Source organism: Abramis brama (assembly GCF_963993115.1).
Source record: "Abramis brama genome assembly, chromosome: 2".
Classification (NCBI taxonomy): Eukaryota; Metazoa; Chordata; class Actinopteri; order Cypriniformes; family Leuciscidae; genus Abramis; species Abramis brama.
This window is the reverse complement of record NC_139964.1, coordinates 20,610,870-20,630,775: the sequence shown is the minus strand read 5'-3', so window position 1 is coordinate 20,630,775 and position 19,906 is coordinate 20,610,870. Positions and strand designations below refer to the sequence as shown.

General features: G+C 40.8%; 1 protein-coding gene and 1 pseudogene across 4 annotated transcripts in view; one reads left to right on the top strand and one right to left on the bottom strand.

Moving 5' to 3' along the window:
- Positions 1-14,602, bottom strand: part of LOC311077816 (complement C3-like) — a 277,870-nt gene extending 263,268 nt beyond the window's left edge. For all 3 annotated transcript variants that reach the window (XR_014605002.1, XM_084106445.1, XM_084106446.1), the window contains exons 1-5: positions 14,455-14,602; positions 12,923-13,118; positions 12,666-12,834; positions 12,430-12,500; positions 12,212-12,300 (exon numbers count right to left, since the gene is read on the bottom strand). Coding sequence is in view for 2 of the 3 variants with exons in the window: in XM_084106445.1 (XP_083962571.1) it covers positions 12,212-12,300; positions 12,430-12,500; positions 12,666-12,834; positions 12,923-13,118; positions 14,455-14,528 (599 nt within the window). In the remaining variant the exon portion in view is untranslated. The remainder of the gene's footprint in view (positions 1-12,211; positions 12,301-12,429; positions 12,501-12,665; positions 12,835-12,922; positions 13,119-14,454) is intronic.
- The window catches only part of LOC311077822 (complement C3-like), a 515,769-nt pseudogene that overhangs the window by 435,645 nt on the left and 60,218 nt on the right, over positions 1-19,906 (top strand). The gene's annotated exons all lie outside the window — the stretch shown is intronic.

Sequence of the window (19,906 nt, the reverse complement as noted above, 5' to 3'; positions counted from 1 at the left end):
GCTTGTTAACATCAGGTGTCTTCAATAATGCTCAATCGTCACTCAAATATTTACTTAATTAGCTCATTAACTTTAACACTGCTTCAGTGTTCATTTAACACTCTGCTCAGAGTTTATATAATTCACACTTTTCAGTGTTAATTTAACACTGGGGATTTTGCTGTGTAACATGCAAGACACTTTAAAAATGTTCATTTTTAATGGTATTATTTTAATGTTTATGTAAACAAAAAGTGCATATTGATGCAAAATTTATTTGTTATTTGTGGGTTTCGACATAAAACTTGGTGAATTGATTTCATTGTATAGTATTAATACTTTTTGAATTACACGGTTGATTCTGTGATAACCGTGATCATTTTTGTCACTATAATAATGAAATTAAATGTTCATGCCATTTCATCTCTAGTTATGATCAACTATGATCAACTAAAATCAACTAATTATGTGTTTTTTACAGTATAATATGCAATTTTCTATAAAAAATTTATATCTGATTTGTTCTTTTCTCTGACACGCATTGTTGGGTGTGGAAGGTTACTAATGTGATTTATCTGTAAATTAAATGAATGCTTTTTCAATTACTGAATTCAGTGAAATAAAATGAATTCTTTAATTTGAATATTTATTATGTTAATGCGTCGTGTAGGTCTTAAATTTCAATCTTTATGGTCTTAAAATGTCTTAAAAAGGTCTTAAATTTGACTTACTGAAACCTGCAAGAACCCCGTTTAAGACTGTTTGCAATATTTATTGTTTTAATGCTTACTGTAGTGCATGATATCCTATATTCCCCATACATTTTAATTTTCTAATATTTTCTAAATATTTCTTACAGAGAGTGTCCAGAGGACTTCAAAGGAGACGGAAGCAAACATTGGAGCGGTTGTCGCCTTATGTTTAAAATATGCCCCAGACAGGGTGGACGGAGGTGGCAGGAAAAATATTTTGTACGATTTTAGAATAAGGATAATGTTAAATATAAATGGTTATTGTTGAAAACCTTCTGTTAAAATAATGTAAAAAAATAAATAAATTAAAAGGTTATTTTATAATCCATTTAATTTCTTTGTCAGTTATCTAATAAACAACATTTGTGGATTCCAGTTTCTCTAAGATTTTTAAAGGGATACTCTTATTGTTATTGGATACTGTTATTCCCTTTACTAAGACGAGTTGATACATACCTCACTCATCTCAGTGCGTGCACTTAATCGCTCTAGCACGCGGTAACACTTTGAAAGCACTTAGCTTACCCCAGTATATTCAATGGTATCTAACAGCAATGAATTTAGAAGTGACCAAACACATCAACGTTTTCCCTATTTAAAAACAGTTACACAAGTAGTTATACGACCAAGTATGGTGACACAAAATAAAACATGGCGCTTTTCTAAGCGGGTTAAAAAGGATAACTATAATGTATGGCATAATAGCACTTTTGGAAGTACTTCGACTCGGCACAGTAAAAACTCACGCCTGAGTGACTTACGAGTGTTTACTGTGCCGAGTCGAAGTACTTCCAAAAGTGCTATTAAGTCAGTCTGACGTCAATATTCAATGTCAGAAAGACGTAGCATTTTGGTTGAAAATGAAAATCGGATTGAAGTCATAACCAAACGTCAGTCTGACGTCAATATCCAACATAGGACAGACGTTGCATTTTAGTTGAAAATGAAAATCGGGTTGACGTCAATATCCAACGTAGGACAGACGTTGCATTTTGGTTGAAAATGAAAATCGGGTTGACGTCATAACTAGGGATGTCCCGATCCGATCACGTGATCGGAAATCGTGCCCGATCACGTGGTTTCAGACTCGATCGGAATCGGACGTTACCTCCCGATCAGGACTCTAGGGCTATAAATACCGCTCGCAGGCAGCTATTATCTGGTTTTTCATCATCGAAGCAACCAGAGCGTGCGCATGCACGGCAAGATACACAGTACTCGTTCCCTCTTCTAGAGAGAACCGAGGTTACGTTAGTAACCGAGTACGTTCTCTTACGAGAGGTCTCTCGTACTGCGTAAGATATCTTACGCTAGGGGACCCAATGCAAAACGCTGTGCATGCTGAGATCTAACACCAAAGACCCAAGGGCGAAAGCCCGGGGTTCGTATAGTGCACAATCACGCAGGGAACTCACAGGGAGTCCGGGAAGAGGGAGGGGCAAAGCCGCACTCTTCCACATATGGCAGCGTCGCTTAGACGCGAATTTCATCATACAGACAGGGCGGGGTACGGCCTGAACTGATGGGGAAATGTGGGTCTTACACAGTTTGCCCAGGCACATCCTGTGCTACTGCTTTTCACTGTCGATCATCGAGCTGTGCACGCGGCTAGTCCCTTAGAACGCCCGCTGAACGAAACAAAGAGCTGCTCTGTCTGTCTGAAAACAGACGAGCGAGACACATAAGCTCGTAATGCCCTGACTGGGCAAAGGAGGCCCGCGTCTCTTTCCTCATCAGGGACCGGTAGGGCTGACAGGGAGATGACCTGTGCCCTAAACGGTGTGTTGAGGGATTTTGGAACATAACCGTGCTTAGGTTTGAGTATAACTTTTGAGTCATTAGGCCCAAATTCCATGCACGTCGCGCTCACAGAGAGCGCGTGTAAGTCCCCTATGCGCTTCACTGAAGCGAGAGCCAGCAGAAACACAGTCTTGAAAGACAGATGTTTCAGATCAATCGTCTGTAAAGGCTTGAATGGTCCACCTTTCATGGCTTCCAGTACCGTAAAAAGGTCCCATACGGGGACTGAGGGAGGTCTGGGAGGATTCAGTCTCTTAACCCCTCTAAGGAAGCGGATGACTAAATCGTTCCTTCCTATTGACTGACCAAGCGTTGTTCTTGAGAACGCTGCTATAGCCGCCACATAAACTTTGAGCGTGGAAGGGGTCCTGCCCTTATCCAACAGCTCTTGTAGGAAGGAAAGCACCTCCGTCACTCCACAGTCTGTGGGTGACATGCCACGGGCTGTGCACCAGCCCGAAAACACTGACCATTTCGAGGAGTAGAGCCGTCTCGTAGACGGAGCTCTAGCCTGCGTGATCGTGTTTAATACTCCCTTAGGGAGTTCAACATGTACCCGTTGATGGCCCAGACATGAAGGGACCACAATTCCGGGTAAGGATGCCAGATCGAGCCGTGGGCCTGAGAGAGGAGGTCTCTCCTCACTGGCACTGGCCACGGGGCTAGCTGCATCACAACTGGGAACCAAGGTTGGTTTTCCCAGAACGGTGCTACAAGCAGTACTGAGCATCCTTCTTCCCTGATCCGCTCTATCACCTGAGGCAGGAGAGAGACGGGGGGAAAAGCAGAGAGCGGGCGGCGGGGCCATACATGAGCCAGCGCGTCCCTGCTCTTGGAGAAAAATTCCGGACAGTGAGCGTTTTCTTGAGACGCGAACAGGTCTACTTCCGCTCTGCCGAATTTCTTCCACAGCAGTGAGCTGATAGCATCAGGTCAGATAATACTGGTTAACTAGACCGACAGCAGCCTGGCCTGCAGGGCGGGAACCTCTAGGTTGTAAAACGTTATAAATGTAGACGGGGAGGCCGAACAGGTCTACTTCCGCTCTGCCGAATTTCTTCCACAGCAGTTGGACTGTCTGTGGGTGTAGAGACCATTCGCCTGCCGGAACATTGTTCCTGGACAGTCTGTCTGGTCCTATGTTTAGGAGCTCTGGCACGTGCGCTGCTCTCAGCGAGCGCAGGTTGCGCTGAGCCCATACCAGGAGGCGTTCTGCTAGCCTGTACAGGTTCCTGGACCTGAGGCCGCCCTGGCGATTTATGTAGGACACCACAGACATGTTGTCCGAGCGGACCAGGACGTGGCGTCCTTTTATTTGGGGACAAAAACGCGTCAGCGCGTTGTCTACTGCCAGCATTTCGAGGCAGTTTATGTGCAGGAGCCTCTCCCGTTCTGACCACTGGTCGAAGAGCGGTCTGCCCTCGAGCAGCGCTCCCCATCCCGAGGTGGATGCGTCCGTGGACACCACTCTCACCCTCGAGGAAGTCCCCAAGCTTACACCTGATTGGTACCAGTCGTCCGCTTTCCAAGGTTTCAGAGCTGTGACGCACTTCTGATTGACCTTGAGGCGAAGCAGACCGGATGGCCACGCTTGGTGTGGGACTCGCGCTTTCAGCCAAAACTGCAGCGGGCACATGCGGAGCAGGCCCAGCTGGAGCACTGATGATGCTGAGGCCATGAGACCCAGCATCTTCTGAAATTTCTTGAGCGGGACAGATGCGCCGCAGCGGAACGAGTTTGCTGTACGCTGAATGTCTACCGCGCGCTGTGGTGATAGTCGCGCTATCATGGACAGCAAGTCCAACTCTGTGCCCAGGAAAGATATCGTCTGACTGGGGGACAGAGAGCTCTTCGCCCAATTGACACTGAGACCCAAATTCTCGAGGTGATCGAGTAAAATGGTCGTGTGCTCTATGAGCACTGAGCGAGATTGCGCTAGAATCAGCCAATCGTCCAAATAGTTCAGTACTCGCACGGCCCTCATTCTGAGGGGTGCAAGCGCCGCATCCATGCACTTCGTAAATGTACGGGGTTCCAGGGATAAACCGAACGGCAGGACTGTGTACTGATATGCCTGGCCCTCGAAGGCGAATCTCAAAAATCGCCTGTGACGTGGCGCTATCTGTAAAATACGCGTCTTTCAGATCTATTGACACAAACCAATCTCCTTGGCGAATCTGCGCGAGGATTTTTCTGGTCGTGAGCATCCTGAACTGTCGAACATTTACCACGTTTGAAGCGCAACCGATCTGAGTCGATTTTATGTGCGCGGGCCCTGTGTGACAGGCTGTGCTTGTGTGTAGAGATGGGCACTGGGCAGTGGGCATTCTTTACTACACATGAGACACCATCGGCCGTGGCCGGGACACCAGAAAATACACTCTCTTGGGGATTTATCTGGGTAGCCGTGAAAACGGCATTTGTGTGCAGGCAAGCGGGCGACAGAACCGGCTTGTTGGCTGCAGAAAACACTGGAACAGTCACATTTGCAGGAACTGGACGAGCGAATAACTTTGGTGGGAGTCCGGCCGCAGCGGGACTCGAACACCGTCGTTTTCCTAGGCGTGCTAGGATGACTTCGGGGCCTCAGGCTTTACCACAATCCTAGGCGGGGCGGCGGCTAGGATGAGCGCATCCTAAACGCATGGCGGGGCGGCGGCTGGATGAGCGGTAGCGCGGTCTCGCGCTTCGGGCCTGGCGGCGCTGCGAAGTGGCGGCAGTGGACGGTGGCTGGGGCTGTGATCTCTGTGCAGACGGTTTCGCACGGCCTGCTGCAGAGCTGGAGCGCTTCGGGAGGAAGTGCTTCATAGCCTGTGACGCTTTCTGTACCTCTGCGAATCTCTCCGCAAAATCCTTGACGGAGGATCCAAAGAGGCCAGCGGGAGAAAGCGGGGCGTCGAGGAACGCGGTGCGCTCGGACTCGGCCATTTCTGAGAGCGTCAGCCACAGGTGTCTCTCGGTCACAGTGAGAGAGGCCATACTCCGTCCAATGGCCTGTGCTGCGGACTTAGTGGCACGGAGAGCGAGGTCCGTGGCGCTTCTTAGGTCCGGCACGCAGATCGCGTCAGGTCCTTTCTCATCCAGCTTTCGGAGGAGATCGGCCTGGAAGATCTGCAACGTGGCCATGGTGTGCAGCGCTGACGCAGCTTGCCCGGCGGTGGAGAAAGCGCAGCGGAGCAGGCTTGACGTCGTGCGGCAAGCTTTAGAGGGTAGGGCCAGCTTAGCGCACCGTCCAGCGGAGGGTGGACAGCGGTTGTGAGCGGGCTGCTCGTGCAAAGACCACTCGAGGCCTGTGCGAGTATCCGCATGAGCTCCGTCTCGATGGATGCTCTCTTGCCTGACGATGTGCGGGCAGGGGGCGCGAGATCCTCAGAGCTCGCCCAATCCTCACTGCCTGACGCCAGGATAGAGCAGGAATCATCCTCTCCCAGCAGGGCTTCCTCGTCAGTGATGTCGACGGAAGCGGTGGCAGACAGCGGCCGCTGTCCGTCAGGAAGAGAAGCTGACGAAGCCGGTGAAGCAGGCGGGCGAACTGGCGAGCTTTGGCGGCTGGGGGAAGGTTCCGGGACCCGCTGGGCACGGCGCTTTTTACGGCGCGACACCGTGGCGGGCGGGGGAGCAGTCTCGGTGAAGAAAGCCAGGTGAGTCCTCAGAGTCGCCATGGGCATCAGCTCGCAGTGAGGGCAGCCGCCCTCAGCGAGCGCGAGAGCTGCATGTTCCTCACCCAGGCAGGAAACGCAGATAACATGGCGGTCCCTGTCGCTGAGTGTGGCTCTGCACGAGCCGCAGGAAGGCATCTTGAAAAAGACGCTGCTCTTTTAGAATGTGTGTCGCGGCGGCGACACACACACACACAGAGTACAGAGAATAAAAGGATATAAGCGCCGGAAAGCGCAGCAGGAAGGCAAGGAAGGCGGCGCGGCCAGCGACTTCAGTGACTCGTCCCGCTGAAGGTGCTCTCTCTCAGACGGCGCGGCTTCTTCTCCAGCTCCAGCGATGCGTGTGCTTCGCTTGAAGGATGAAAAATCAGATAATAGCTGCCTGCGAGCGGTATTTATAGGCCTAGACCACGCCCGTTTCGGCGGGATGTGACGCAGCGGGCGCGAAGCACCCTCATTGGGTCTGCCGTCACGCCAGGCCTCGCTCGATAGGCTGCTGCAGTTGCCGCAGAACAGCCAATAGGCGCACGAGCTGCCTCGCCTATGTCTGTATGCTGCCGCAACGCGTTAGGCATTATTACAAAATTAAGGATAATTTTTGGCTTCAATATCTCGCGGAAAAAGGATTTTCCCCTAGCGTAAGATATCTTACGCAGTACGAGAGACCTCTCCTAAGAGAACTGCGGTGTATTTTGGCCATGATCAATGCATTGTCACTTAATTCAGCGTAAGCGGCGCAGCAAAAATAGACTCGGCGCCGAAACTATCGCGGCACTGCTGCTTCTGCTCCTGCTACGCGCTGCCGCGCCGCCTCTGCGTGCGGTGTGAATGCTCTAATCTGTTAACATGGGCGCCGAAAAAAATACGCGCTGCACGCTCTGCTAACGCGTGCAGTGTGAAACCGGCGAGTGCAGTTCCTAAAAGCACATTACTGGCTTTGCAAACACTGTGGCACTTTTATTTTTTTATTTGTTTACATGCCTGCTGGGTGTTTTAAGTTGAGGTGCTATTTGTTTATATATTATACTTTTTTTATATTTACTGTTGCACTAAGTCCAAAAGTGAAGAATTTATGTTATTTATTACTTGATTGTTCAAGCTACCTCACAGAAGTGCTCTGTTTGTTAACAGAGTTGTTGAATGTTAAAATAAGGTGAATTAAATAAAAAATAAGGAACATCCTGGATCTGTTTTTCTCTCTTCTTTATTCTTTTTTTATGTATTATAGAAGTATCGGATCGGGACTCGGTATCGGTAGATACTCAAAATCAAATGACTCGGACTCGGACTCGAGGGCAAAAAAACCTGATCGGGACATCCCTAGTCATAACCCAACGTCAGTCTGACGTCAATATCCAATGTTGGAAAGACGTTGCATTTTGATTGGAAATGAAAATCAGGTTGACGTCGTAACCAAACGTCAGAATGACGTCAACTTCCAACGTTGGACTGACGTTGGATATTGACGTCAGACTGACGTTGGGTTATGACCAGAGGTGGAAAGTCCAGGTTCAGAAAGTAAAAGTCCTCCTCAGTATTTTGTTCCAATCACCTGGATTTGTTAATTCAGCAGGAGAGAGAATTAATTAGTGAAACCAGATGCACAGCAAAAACTCCAGTGTTAAATTAACTCTTTATATGGCTCCAGACTCAAGAGTCTTAAAGTTAATGAGCTAATTAAGTGATTAATTGAGTGATGATTGAGCATTATTGAAGACACCAGGGCTGCGTTCAGCCCCGACAAAACGTTGCACAACGTTTTTTAAACAGAAACGGTGATGCGTTGAACACACTGTTCTGATGACGCAAGAGTTGCAACTATGGCAGCTGAGAAGGCCATTCTTTGTGTTCTTTGTGAATAATTTTCGGAGCCTGATGAAGTCGGTATAAATATGTGTTTAATACTACAAAACATGCCCAATGTTACAGTTACTGCACTTGCTGCCCAGAACAAAAGAGAACATCCCAATCGAGTGAAGGGATTGCTGAAACTGAAATGGAAGCACACATCTTACCTAATTCAGACTAAAACACATCTATTTAGCCTCACATACTGACTTTATTTGTAGTTCATACTGTTTTAATACCATGTATTTTCTTTCTCATTTTTAGGAAAAGCACTTAATTACCATTGTTTATTTCTATACCAAATGTCATACACTTGCAATGAAGCTAAAAATATAAACAACTACATCATTATGTTGATATCCTATATTTTTACAATAAAACTTACGACAAACATGTCTTCTAATATCCTCAGTTGTTGCGTATACCAAGCTGCATCGGACACATTGTGCAAGTTCACTTTAATACTGCATGCTTTATATACATGTTGCTGCTGATTAGACTGCAGTTCTGACACACCCACCAAACAAGTGAAAACGTATCTCAAACCCCGTTGCACACCGGTGCACGCCGTTTCCAGGAAACATGACGTTCAACCCGGAAACCGTAGTAAAACGACGTGCACCGTTTTGAACTTGAACGTGCCCCTGATGTTAACAAGCAGAATCACTGAAGGAGAAAAAAGTCTCAATTCTAGTCACCATTATGGAGATCAGTGTTTGCTTTAGTTGGGCAGTTGACCTTTATATGATTAACTTTAGCAACTTTAACTTTAAATTTTGTTTGGCTGTTGTAAGAAAAGGTGAAAGGTGGTGTTGGCTATATTTTAACATAATCATCATTTGACCTGAATCACTGAACTCATTTAGAGCCTAATCTCTGACTTAAATGTGTATTGGTCATTACTGCATCACTGTGATTCTACAGAATAAGATCCAGATTTTTCAATACAATCCAAATGATTTCTTAAAAGTTGTTCTGAAAAAAAAAAAAACTCTCTAAATGTGTTTTGTGATTCAGGTCAAATGATGATTATGTCAAAGCATAACCAACACCACCTGATCAACTTTTCTCTTTGTTCATCTGAGAGTTATAACTCAGATATAACAACCAAACAAAATCTAATGTTATTAGTTCAAGGGCCCAACTAAAGCCAACACGGATCACCATAATGGTAAAAAAAAGAAAAAAAAAAAGAGATGTTCTCCTTTAGTGATTCTGCTTGTTAACATCAGGTGTCTTCAATAATGCTCAATCATCACTCAATCAATCACTTAATTATCTCATTAACTTTAACACTCTTGAGTCTGGAGCCAAATAAACTCCCAGGAGAGTTCATTTAACGCTGGAGTTTTTGCTGTGTGAGTTCATGGTTGGAATAAACATATGGCAGGACTTTTACTTTCTGACCCCTGGACTTTCCACCTCTGGTTATGACGTCAACCCGATTTTCATTTCCAATCAAAATGCAACGTCCATCTACGTTGGAGATTGATGTCAACATGACTTTAATTTCCAACAACAATCCAATGTCTGTCAAAAGTTGTAGGTTGATGTCAATCCAACGTTGGGTTTTGACGTCAACCCGATTTTCATATCCAACTAAATTCAAACGTCTGTCCAACGTTCAGAGGTGGAAAATCCAGGGCCCAATGAGTAGAAGTCCTGCCATATGTTTATTCCACCCATAAACTCAGTCAGCTGATTTCACTAATTAGTTCTCTCTCCTGTCTGAATTAGCAAATCCAGGTGATTGGAACAAAATACTGAGGAGGACTTTTACTTTCTGAACCTGGACTTTACACCTCTGCACAGCCATGCCACATGTCAGCCAAGAGTAAAGAAATAAACCAGAACTGGACCTTATCGTAGCCAAAAAATAGTAATTTCAGCCACAGCCTCAGATGAAATCAGCTGAAGAGAAAAGAAGACTGTGAATCTGTGAAGATCACAGCAGAGGACGATTAAACAACTCCACAAACAGCATTACCAGCTTCAATTATTACTAACCAGACTGACTTTATTTCTGTCAGACTTCTATAAAAGTTTTATTGAGAATTAACAGAGGTTTAACTTTTTTTTAAGTCACCATAACAGTGACTAGTGTTTCCATTAGTTGGGCTCTTAACTCTTAATAAATATTATATCTTATTTAGGCCCCTGTGACAGTGTGTTTGTCAAACACATTTGCAGCAGCAAAGAAAGCTAAAGTGAAATGAGACCAGGTGATGATGGTTTCCTGTTGATGGTTTCATAATCATCATGAAACAGACTAATTCACTGAGGTATTTTAATCTAACAATTATGTTGTTCCTCTAATATATTCATATCACAAACCCTGTGTTACTGCAGCATGAGATCCAGCAATATAATAATCGGTTTAAATCTTTAAACAAACATGAATTAAAAAAAATAAATAATAATTAGCCTATGTTGACACACACAGATATCAACAATAAGCGTATGATGGTGACAATCAGAAATATTTAGATGACCAGATTAATTCAGAACATCACTGAAAAGCTACTATTCACAACAAAAACATCAGAAAAAAATAAAAGCAAATATTTAGAATCAAACAAAATTATAGGACAATTCAGCTGCATAATTTATTCATGTTGCAATGCATGCTGGGAGTTTTGTACTATGCTGGTACCCAGCATGCATTGCAGCAAGGTACTTTTGATTGTCACCATTGTTGAGATTCATATGCTGATTGTTGATGTCTGTGTGTGTCATATTAAACTGATTTTTCGTGTTCATGTTTGTTAAAGTCTTCTAACTTATTGTTATAATATTGCTGGATCGCATGCTGCAGTAAAAAATAAAATAATGTGACAACATAATTGTTAGATTAAAATACCTCAGTGAATCAGTCTGTTTCATGATGATTATAAAATCATCACCAGGAAACCATCAAAACGTTACAGGCCCCTTACCCTAATTCTGCCTACACAAGTCACCAAATCTGATCTCATTTCACTATAGCTTTCTTTGCTGCTGCTGCTGTGTTTAACAAACACACTGTCACAGCAGCCAAAAAAAGACATAATATATATAGTTAGAGTTTAGAGCCCAAGTAATGGAAACACTTATCACTGATATGGTGACTTAAAATGATACACAGAGTTAAACCTCTGTTAATTCTCAATAAAACTTCTGTAGACGCCTGACAGAAATAAAGTCAGTCTGGTTAGTAATAAGTGAAGCTGGTAATGCTGTTTGTGGAGTTGTTTAATCCTCCTCTGCTGAGATCTTCACAGATTTAATGTCTTCTTTTCTCTTCAGTTGATTTCATCTAAGGCTGTGGCTGAAATTACTATTTTTTGGCTATGATAAGGTCCAGTTCTGGTTTATTTCTTTACTCTTGGCTGACATGTGGCATTGCTATGCAGAGATGTAAAGTCCAGGTTCAGAACGTAAAAGTCCTCCTCAGTATTTTGTTCCAATCACCTGGATTTGCTAATTCAGACAGGAGAGAGAACTAATTAGTGAAATCAGCTGACTGAGTTTATGGGTGGAATAAACATATGGCAGGACTTCTACTCATTGGGCCCTGGATTTCCCACCTCTGCCAACGTTGGAGTCCAACGTCAAAATGATGTTGAACTGACGTCCGGTGCCTGCTGGAAACACCTAATGTTAATACTCAGAATCACTGAAGGAAAGAGACACAACAGAAAAAAGAGAAACACAAGAACTACTGACTGCGACTGCGAGCCATTACACATTATTGCACTTATTATTTTACCAGTTTGACTTTATTTCTGTCATACGTATACTAAAGTTTTATTGAGATTGAACAGAGATTTAGATAATGATGTTTTATGGAATGTTTCATTTCTGAAGTATATGCCTGTTTAGACCATGACTAATTACATGCTTGATTACCAAGCGGGCAACATTGATGTCAAAATGACGTCACGAAATAGGTCAAAAATGAAAGTCATATTGACGTCAAAGTGACAATGTCAATTATCTTTTGCGCATGCGGTTCAGGTAAGGATCATATTTGCCACATTTAAAAGAACAATGTGAACAGCTATACAAAAAAAATTGGATCTGAGCAATAAATGTGAATTGAGCATGATCACAAGGTTTGCAGTGTGAATATAGCCCTAGACACTAAGCAATAAAAATGTTTTGTCGCTTCAGTCCTGTCAGTGTTTCACATACCTGGCAACCTCAGGAATAGCATAGTTTCCAGACTTCATCCCTTTCACTGGATATATGTTGTTTGATGAAACTGTGATGCCTTGTGGATTCTTCAGAAACACAAATCAATATTAGCACTGTGTTTGCTGAGATTGTCTGTCACATGCTCATTATTTCCGAAATGTCGTGTGTGTGTGTGTGTGTGTTTGCGATAACTGTGCAATTATTAAAAGGTGTACCATGATCTCCACTGTGATTGAAGTACTGAGTGGTTTCATGTTGGGCGTCAGACAGAAAATCCTGTATTTGACTGTAAAAGATATCAAGCAAAAACTGAAATATGAGTTCAGTTGGTTTGGTTTTCTGCAGATAAAAAGCCCTGATAAAAGCAGCACCCAGGTTAATAATTAACAGAATGATGTCATGATGTAACATGTTTAAATCCACTTTGTCATGTTTCAGCACATACTCGTACCTGTGCTAGCAGGCGTGTAGATGGGCTTGTCTGTCTGTACAAATATATATCCAGTCTGGAATGAGACCATGACCACTTTCTCCAGAGTGTGGGATGGAAACTGAGCTTGTAGATACACATACTGCTTCTCCAGAGGATCATCAGAGAAGAAGTTCTTATCATCAGGGATCTAGAGAACAGATAATCATCCGCCTAAATTATATCTGATGATAAATTAATCAGAATTAAACATCACTGCACTGTTATGTAGCTCTCACCTTTATATCTGTAAGGATCTGGTAATTGTTTTCTGCAGTCAGTGTCACTGGTTTGGACAGTATCACCCTGTCTTTCTTTGGGAAGTTCTTCACTGCGATCCTCACTTTCAGGTTTCCTCCAGAGTAATCCTGAGCCTCCACAAACACGTTCTCTGAGGAACCCACTCTCAGCAAATTAGGAGCTGACAGAACAAACCTGAGGAGATCAAATCACAGCGTTTGAAAGCTTAAAAACTGATTATGAACTCTATGAACACTCTACACAGCAAAAACTCCAGTGTTAAATTAACACTCCTGGGAGTGTATATGAGTCCACACTCAAGAGTGTAGAGTGTTAAAATATGAGTGTTAAATTAACACTCAAGAGTGTTAAAGTTAATGAGCTAATTAAGTGATTAATTGAGTGATGATTGAGCATTATTGAAGACACCTGATGTTAACAAGCAGAATCACTGAAGGAGAAAATCTCAAATTGTAAGCCACCGTTATGGTGATTATTGTTTGCTTTAGTTGGTCTCTTGACCCTTATATTATTAACTTTAGATTTTGTTTGGCTGCTGTATCTGAGTTATAACTGCCAGATGAACAAAGAAAATAAGTGATCTGATGGTGTTGGTTATATTATGACAATCATGATTTGAACTTGATCACTGAACTCTGACTAATTTTAGATATAATACAAAGGATTTCTTAAAAGTTGTTTTGAAAAAAAAAAATCTTTCTTTTAGGCACACACAGACGTCAAGATTCAGTCTATGCATCTCAACAATGGTGGCGGGCAGAATATTCAATTAGGGAAAGTAAATTACATAGACAATTCAGATCATAATTTATTCATACCGCAATGCATGATGGGAGCCATTAATGAGCTGTGATTGGTGGCAGCCACTGCAACATGCTTTATTATTGTCACCATTGTTGAGATTCACAGGCTGATTATTGATGTCTGTGTTTCTAAATAAATTTATTTGAAAGTATTTTGATCAGAACAATGTTTATTAAATATTTTGGATTATATGAAAAATGCTGAAAATCATATGCTGTAGAATCACAGAGCTGCTGTAATTAACAAGTTAAAACTATCTCAATAAGTTTCGTTTTTCGATCACAACATGATTATGTCAAAACATAACCAACACCATCAGATCACATTTGTTCTTTGTTCATCTGACTGTTATAAATCAATAACAGCAGACAAGCAAAATTTAAAGTAAACATATAAGGGCCAAGAGACCAACTAAAGCAAACACTGATCACCAAAATGGTGATGTACAATTTGTGATTTTCTCCTTCAGTGATTCTGCTTGTTAACATCAGGTGTCTTCAATAATGCTAAATCATCACGAAATTAATCACTTAATTATCTCATTAACTTTAACACTCTTGGGTGTTAATTTAACACTCATATTTTAACACTTTACACTCTTGAGTGTGGACTCATATACACTCCCAGGAGTGTTAATTTAACACTGGAGTTTTTGCTGTGTATGTCTATGAATACTCTATGAGCAAACGGTGTGTTTAATACTCACTGCGGGTCACACAGTGTGAGGAGGGGTGAGGAGAGAAGAACAACAGTCAGACACAGCAGCTTCACGTCCATCATGTCTGTCTGTGCGTGTGTGTGTGTGTGTGTGTGTGTGTGTGTGAACCTGCAGCAGCTCAGATTTATTCCCACCTCTGTCACCCTCAAAGTCCAAACTGCTATTTATCTATCTATCTATTTGCTTGTTTTTTTTTTTTGTTTGCAGTTTGTTTTACTGGAAATTACACAAGGGAGTATTTAAAGGCACAATATGTAACTTTTTTTGCTTTAAAAATAGCAAAAATCACTATATCTATGTTATATTTTTTTTTTAGTTGTGTACTTACATTATCCCAACTGTTTCCAACAACTTTCAAACCAGGAGAAATTTGTAATTTAATTCCTGAAACGTTCCGATTCTTTATTTATTTCTTTTATTTCTTTTATGTTTCTTTATCTTTATTTCCGTTTTTGAACAGAAAGCACGAGCGAGCGCGCCGCTCTCTCCTTTCCACAAGCGCTTGCACAATCTTGAAAAAAGTACTATTGTTGAAATTCTCAGATCAAGCAAACTCCAACGCACCCTTATCCACTACCTGCTAACGTTAGTGAACCGCACCCGAGCAAGCACACTTCGCAGTTCCCCCGGAAATGCATTTTTCTAGTTATTATTATTATTCCCGGGAGAAAAATTTTGGCCAGCTCCTGCGCCTAGGCCCTTTGAGACAGAGACACCGTTCCAACTGTAAAACGTACGGTCAGTACCGGTGTAAGTTGCTCGCGAAGATGACATCACGAGTCCATGTCGTTCGTCCGCCATAGTGGATTGAACAGAAAGCAAAACTAAATTTTCACAGGTCACAAATTTGGTCCGAACTTCACGAAACTGGACGTACATGATCCTTGGACCAAGCCTCACAAAAGTTACTAGAAGGATTTTTGATTTTCGGAAGCGTTTGCCCGTCACAGCCAAACGAAATCAGCGGCGTAGTCGCCAAACAGGAAATCGTCCATATCTCAGGAACTCTGTCACCTATCGAAACCAAACTTTGTACATGAACTCGGGACTCCAATGTGAGGATGCACAAGATCTGATTTTTTTGTTTGTTTTTTTATTTCAGGCTAACTGACAAACCCATTTACCTATGTCTATGCAAAAGAGTTTCATCTCACACTTTTAATGTTAATGCATTTAGACAGTGTAGGTGGCACTGTTGTATTACATTTCACAGAGCTGCCAAGTCAGTGTATAGACCCTTTTACAGCCCACGTGATCAAATAGTTGCGCGCGCATTTTGGCAACGGAAGTGGTGTTTTTCCCCACTGGCTCTAACGTGTTGGCACCTCTGAAAGTTTATCAAAACGGTTTCCCAGCATCAAAATGTCTGGTTGTTGCGTTTACGGTTGCACTAATCGATATTCCACCAAGGGGCTTACGTTTTATAGCAGTGGTTCTCAACCTCTCCTGCAGGGACCCCCTGACAGGCCATGTTTCTGTTTTAACCCTGAAATGGCACACCTGATTCAATTAATGAGTAGTTATTAGAGTAGGAAGAGTAGGAATTAGTCAATTAATCAATTAGTCAACTACTCATTAAGCCTTTAATTAACTGAATCAGGTGTGCCATTTCAGGGTTAAAACAGAAACATGGCCTGTCAGGGGGTCCCTGCAGGAGAGGTTGAGAACCACTGTTTTATAGGATTCCGACAGGATCACGGCCGTTTCAGAATAGTGGCTGCAGGCGATTAAACGTGTTGATTGGAGCGAGGACATAATAAAAAATGCTCGCGTCTGTTGTTTAATCCGCTCGCGTAGCTTGACACGCTGCTGATTCTCGCCATACTTCCGTTGCCAATATGCGCCCGCATACGTCATCATTGTGTACAAACAGTAAAAGGGTCTATAGACTGCATTCGTTTTTACTAGGTTTGTCTTAATAAATGCAGGGCCTGAATTTAGTTTTTTGCATCGGCCTAATTTAATCATCTTCATTTATACAGATTTATATGCATTAATTGTGCATTTCCAGTTCTCAAAACAGTTAATAACAAAACAAAAAAACTTTATACAAAATACATCATGCTCTTCTTCGCTAACCGAACAAACAATTCATTGTCTGTGGCTGTGTTTGTGCGCACGGGAAATATGCTGCGCATAACAATAGAAAACAAGGAGAAATGCGCAGTCACATGCTCAAACAATCAACAACGTCGCTCTAGAGGTGCGTTGTGGACTGCGAAGTGGACTTCACAGGGTTTTCCGCCATCTTAAGTGAGATTCCAATCCGAAGGGAGCGAACATGTTCAGTTCGAAGGGCACTGCGCACGGCATAGGGAATAAGGGAACATCGATACATCACTTCACAGGAAGTGGAGAGCGATGATCACCCAACTGTCATTTCGCGCACCACGTCATCACCAGTCAGAACGGTCATAACTAACGATGGAGGAGTTTACGTATGTGTGTAAGTATTCATACATTTCGCCATTGTTATACAAATGACAGTATTTTAACGGTTATTGTTGTGAATATTACATATACTACTTTTGATGATTATAATTTACCTCAGTGAATGCAGCCAGCTTAGCTAGTTTGTGAAGTAAAGTGATTTTATTTTAGGTAGTTGTAAAATAGTGCAATATAATTGTAAATACATAATATAATAATAAAAATTAAAATATGAATGTAGTCCTATATATGGGTCAATGACGTATAAGGATTTTCAACAGGCCAATTTTAAAATACGAAAATTAACAATATATATTGCAATTGTTCAATCATTAAGAATGTTGTGTACATATAAATTCAAATTAAAAATTTAAATTAAGTGATTTTAGTGTTTTTTTCATCTAGATGAATTGTCCATAGGCTTAAAAAATGTCATGTGGGGCGACCGTGATTTATCTTAAAATCAATTAATTTCCTTAACATAAATGTATTTTTTTTTTACATGTTCTCAGTAATTAAAGTGTTTAAAAACAGAGTATTTGAATTTCTTTTGAGTTTTTGTATATAATGATCTCATATTTTTGTTCTGCAATTTCAGTTGCCTTCTAAAATGCAGTTAACAGACTTATTTTTCCTGTAAATTGCATAAAACTGATAGAAATGTTTTAAAAATATAATTTACTAAAGCATACTGTATCAGTGATTCATATTTCAGCCACAGAAATAAGATATTTTATTTTAAATTTAATACAGTGATAGCTTTTATTGGTCGCACCACATGATAAGTGGTCGCTCCAAATGACACGAAAACCTTATATAGTTAAAAATCTATTTAAAGAGATCAATGAACAATACATTTTATACAATTTTTTTTATTTAAACCAGATTTTATACAAATTTCACAGAATTTTCCTGAACATAAACATTTTATAAACTCACTTTTATAAAAAAAAAATCACTTCACAAACACAAGTGCACCATTTAATTTAACTTGACTTAGAATTTCTTTCTAACAAATAATAATGTTATAGATATAAATTATTTCATAAAAGTATTGTATACAGGTAACATTTGGGGTCAATAGTTTTTTTAAGTAATTAATACTTTATTAATCAAGGACACATTCAGTGTCACATTCAGGCGCAGGCTATAATGTTCCGAAAGATTCTATTTCAAATAAATGCTGTTCTTTTGAACTTTATATTCATCAAATAATCCTGACATATAAAATGTATCACAGTTTCCAAAAAAAAATACGAACATTGATAATAATCAGAAATGTTTCTTGAGCAGCAAATCATTAGTGACCCTGGATCACAAAACCAGTCACAAGTCGCACAGGGTATTTGTGGCAATAGCCAACAATACATTGTATGGGTCAAAATTATCGATTTTTCTTTTATTCCAAAAAATCATTAGGATATTAAATAAAGATCATGTTTTATATTTTGTAAATGTCCTACCATAAATTTATAAACGTTTATTTTTGTGAGTGAATATAGCAATATTGCAAACATAAATGGACAACTTTAAAGGCGATTTTCTCAATGTTTCGATTTTGTAGCACCCTCAGATTCCAGATTTTCAGCTGTATCGGCCAAATATTGTTCTATCTTAACAAATCATACATCAATGGAAAGCTTATTTATTCAGCTTTCATATGATGTATAAATCTCAATTTAAAAAAAATTACCCATGTGACATTGACCCATTGAGTGGTTTTGTGGTCTAGGGTTACATATTAGAATTATTTCTGAAGGATCATGTGACACTGAAGACTGGAGTAACGATGCTGAAAATTCAGCTTTGATCATAGGAATAAATTACAGTTTACTATATATTCACATAGAAAACAGATATTTTAAACTGTAATAATATTTCACTCTTCTCCTATCAAGGTACTCTGCTCTTGCTGCAGGGTTAGAATTTTTTCGCTTGGCAGTGGCATCTGGTAAAATAGATTAAAATAGTTTTAAATAAATAAATAGGCAATAATAAATACACTACTAATAAATGCATTATTACTAAACTGAAATTACATGCTCTAATTTTTTTTTGTTGCATTTTTCTCATATTGTACAAAGAGTAAACACAAACTGTCTGAAATCTATAAAAAAAGATCCCAAATTGCATAAAAATCTATTCCAAATGATACTAAAGTAAAGTACTTTTTTTATATAAACCGTCAATTGAATATAAAAGTATAAAACTGCCAATCTAGGACATATATCAATCATGGAAAACAGTCTGCAGTGGTCGCACCACATGATATTTGGTCGCACCACATGATATTTTCAAATTCAGTCATAATTTACAGGCACAGAATTGGCCACCTAAACAAAACAAGCTAGCTTGCCAAAAAAGGTCACTATGAAATTTATAATAAAAATATATATTTGTAGAAATAACTTTAATATTAATTTTTTTTTGAGGTCATACCACATGACATCCAAATGTGGCAACTACATACCAACCATTACAAAGGTTTATTTTTTTTCCAATTTGAGAGAATTACAAACCTGCTTGCTGCTTCCATGGGTCCTTGGTAAATTGGTTTATGATGTAACTTCCTGTGTTTGAATAGTTTTCAACATATAAGTCCCAAAATGGTAGTTCCTTGATGGTCGCACCACATGATATTTCATAAAATGGACATCATCGGACAAAGTTTGTTTGTATATTATGATGGAAATATAAATACAAATGCTTTGAATTTTTTTTAAAGGATTACAAAACATTTTGGAAATCATGCCAAATAGTGCAGAAAATAAATTTGAATAAATTCAGAGTAATTTCAAAGACGTTTTCAAAACAGAAGTTATGGCCGGACGGTCGCACCACATGATGTTTTGACACTTTAAATAACAAAAAAAATAACAAATAAGTAAAGGTTTTTTAAAAGTTAAAGTGAGTACATACATGGGAGAGGTACTATAAATATACAGTATCTTTTTATGCATTTAAACCCATTTTTGCCTGAAAAAATGCAATCGGACAGAAAATTTAGGCG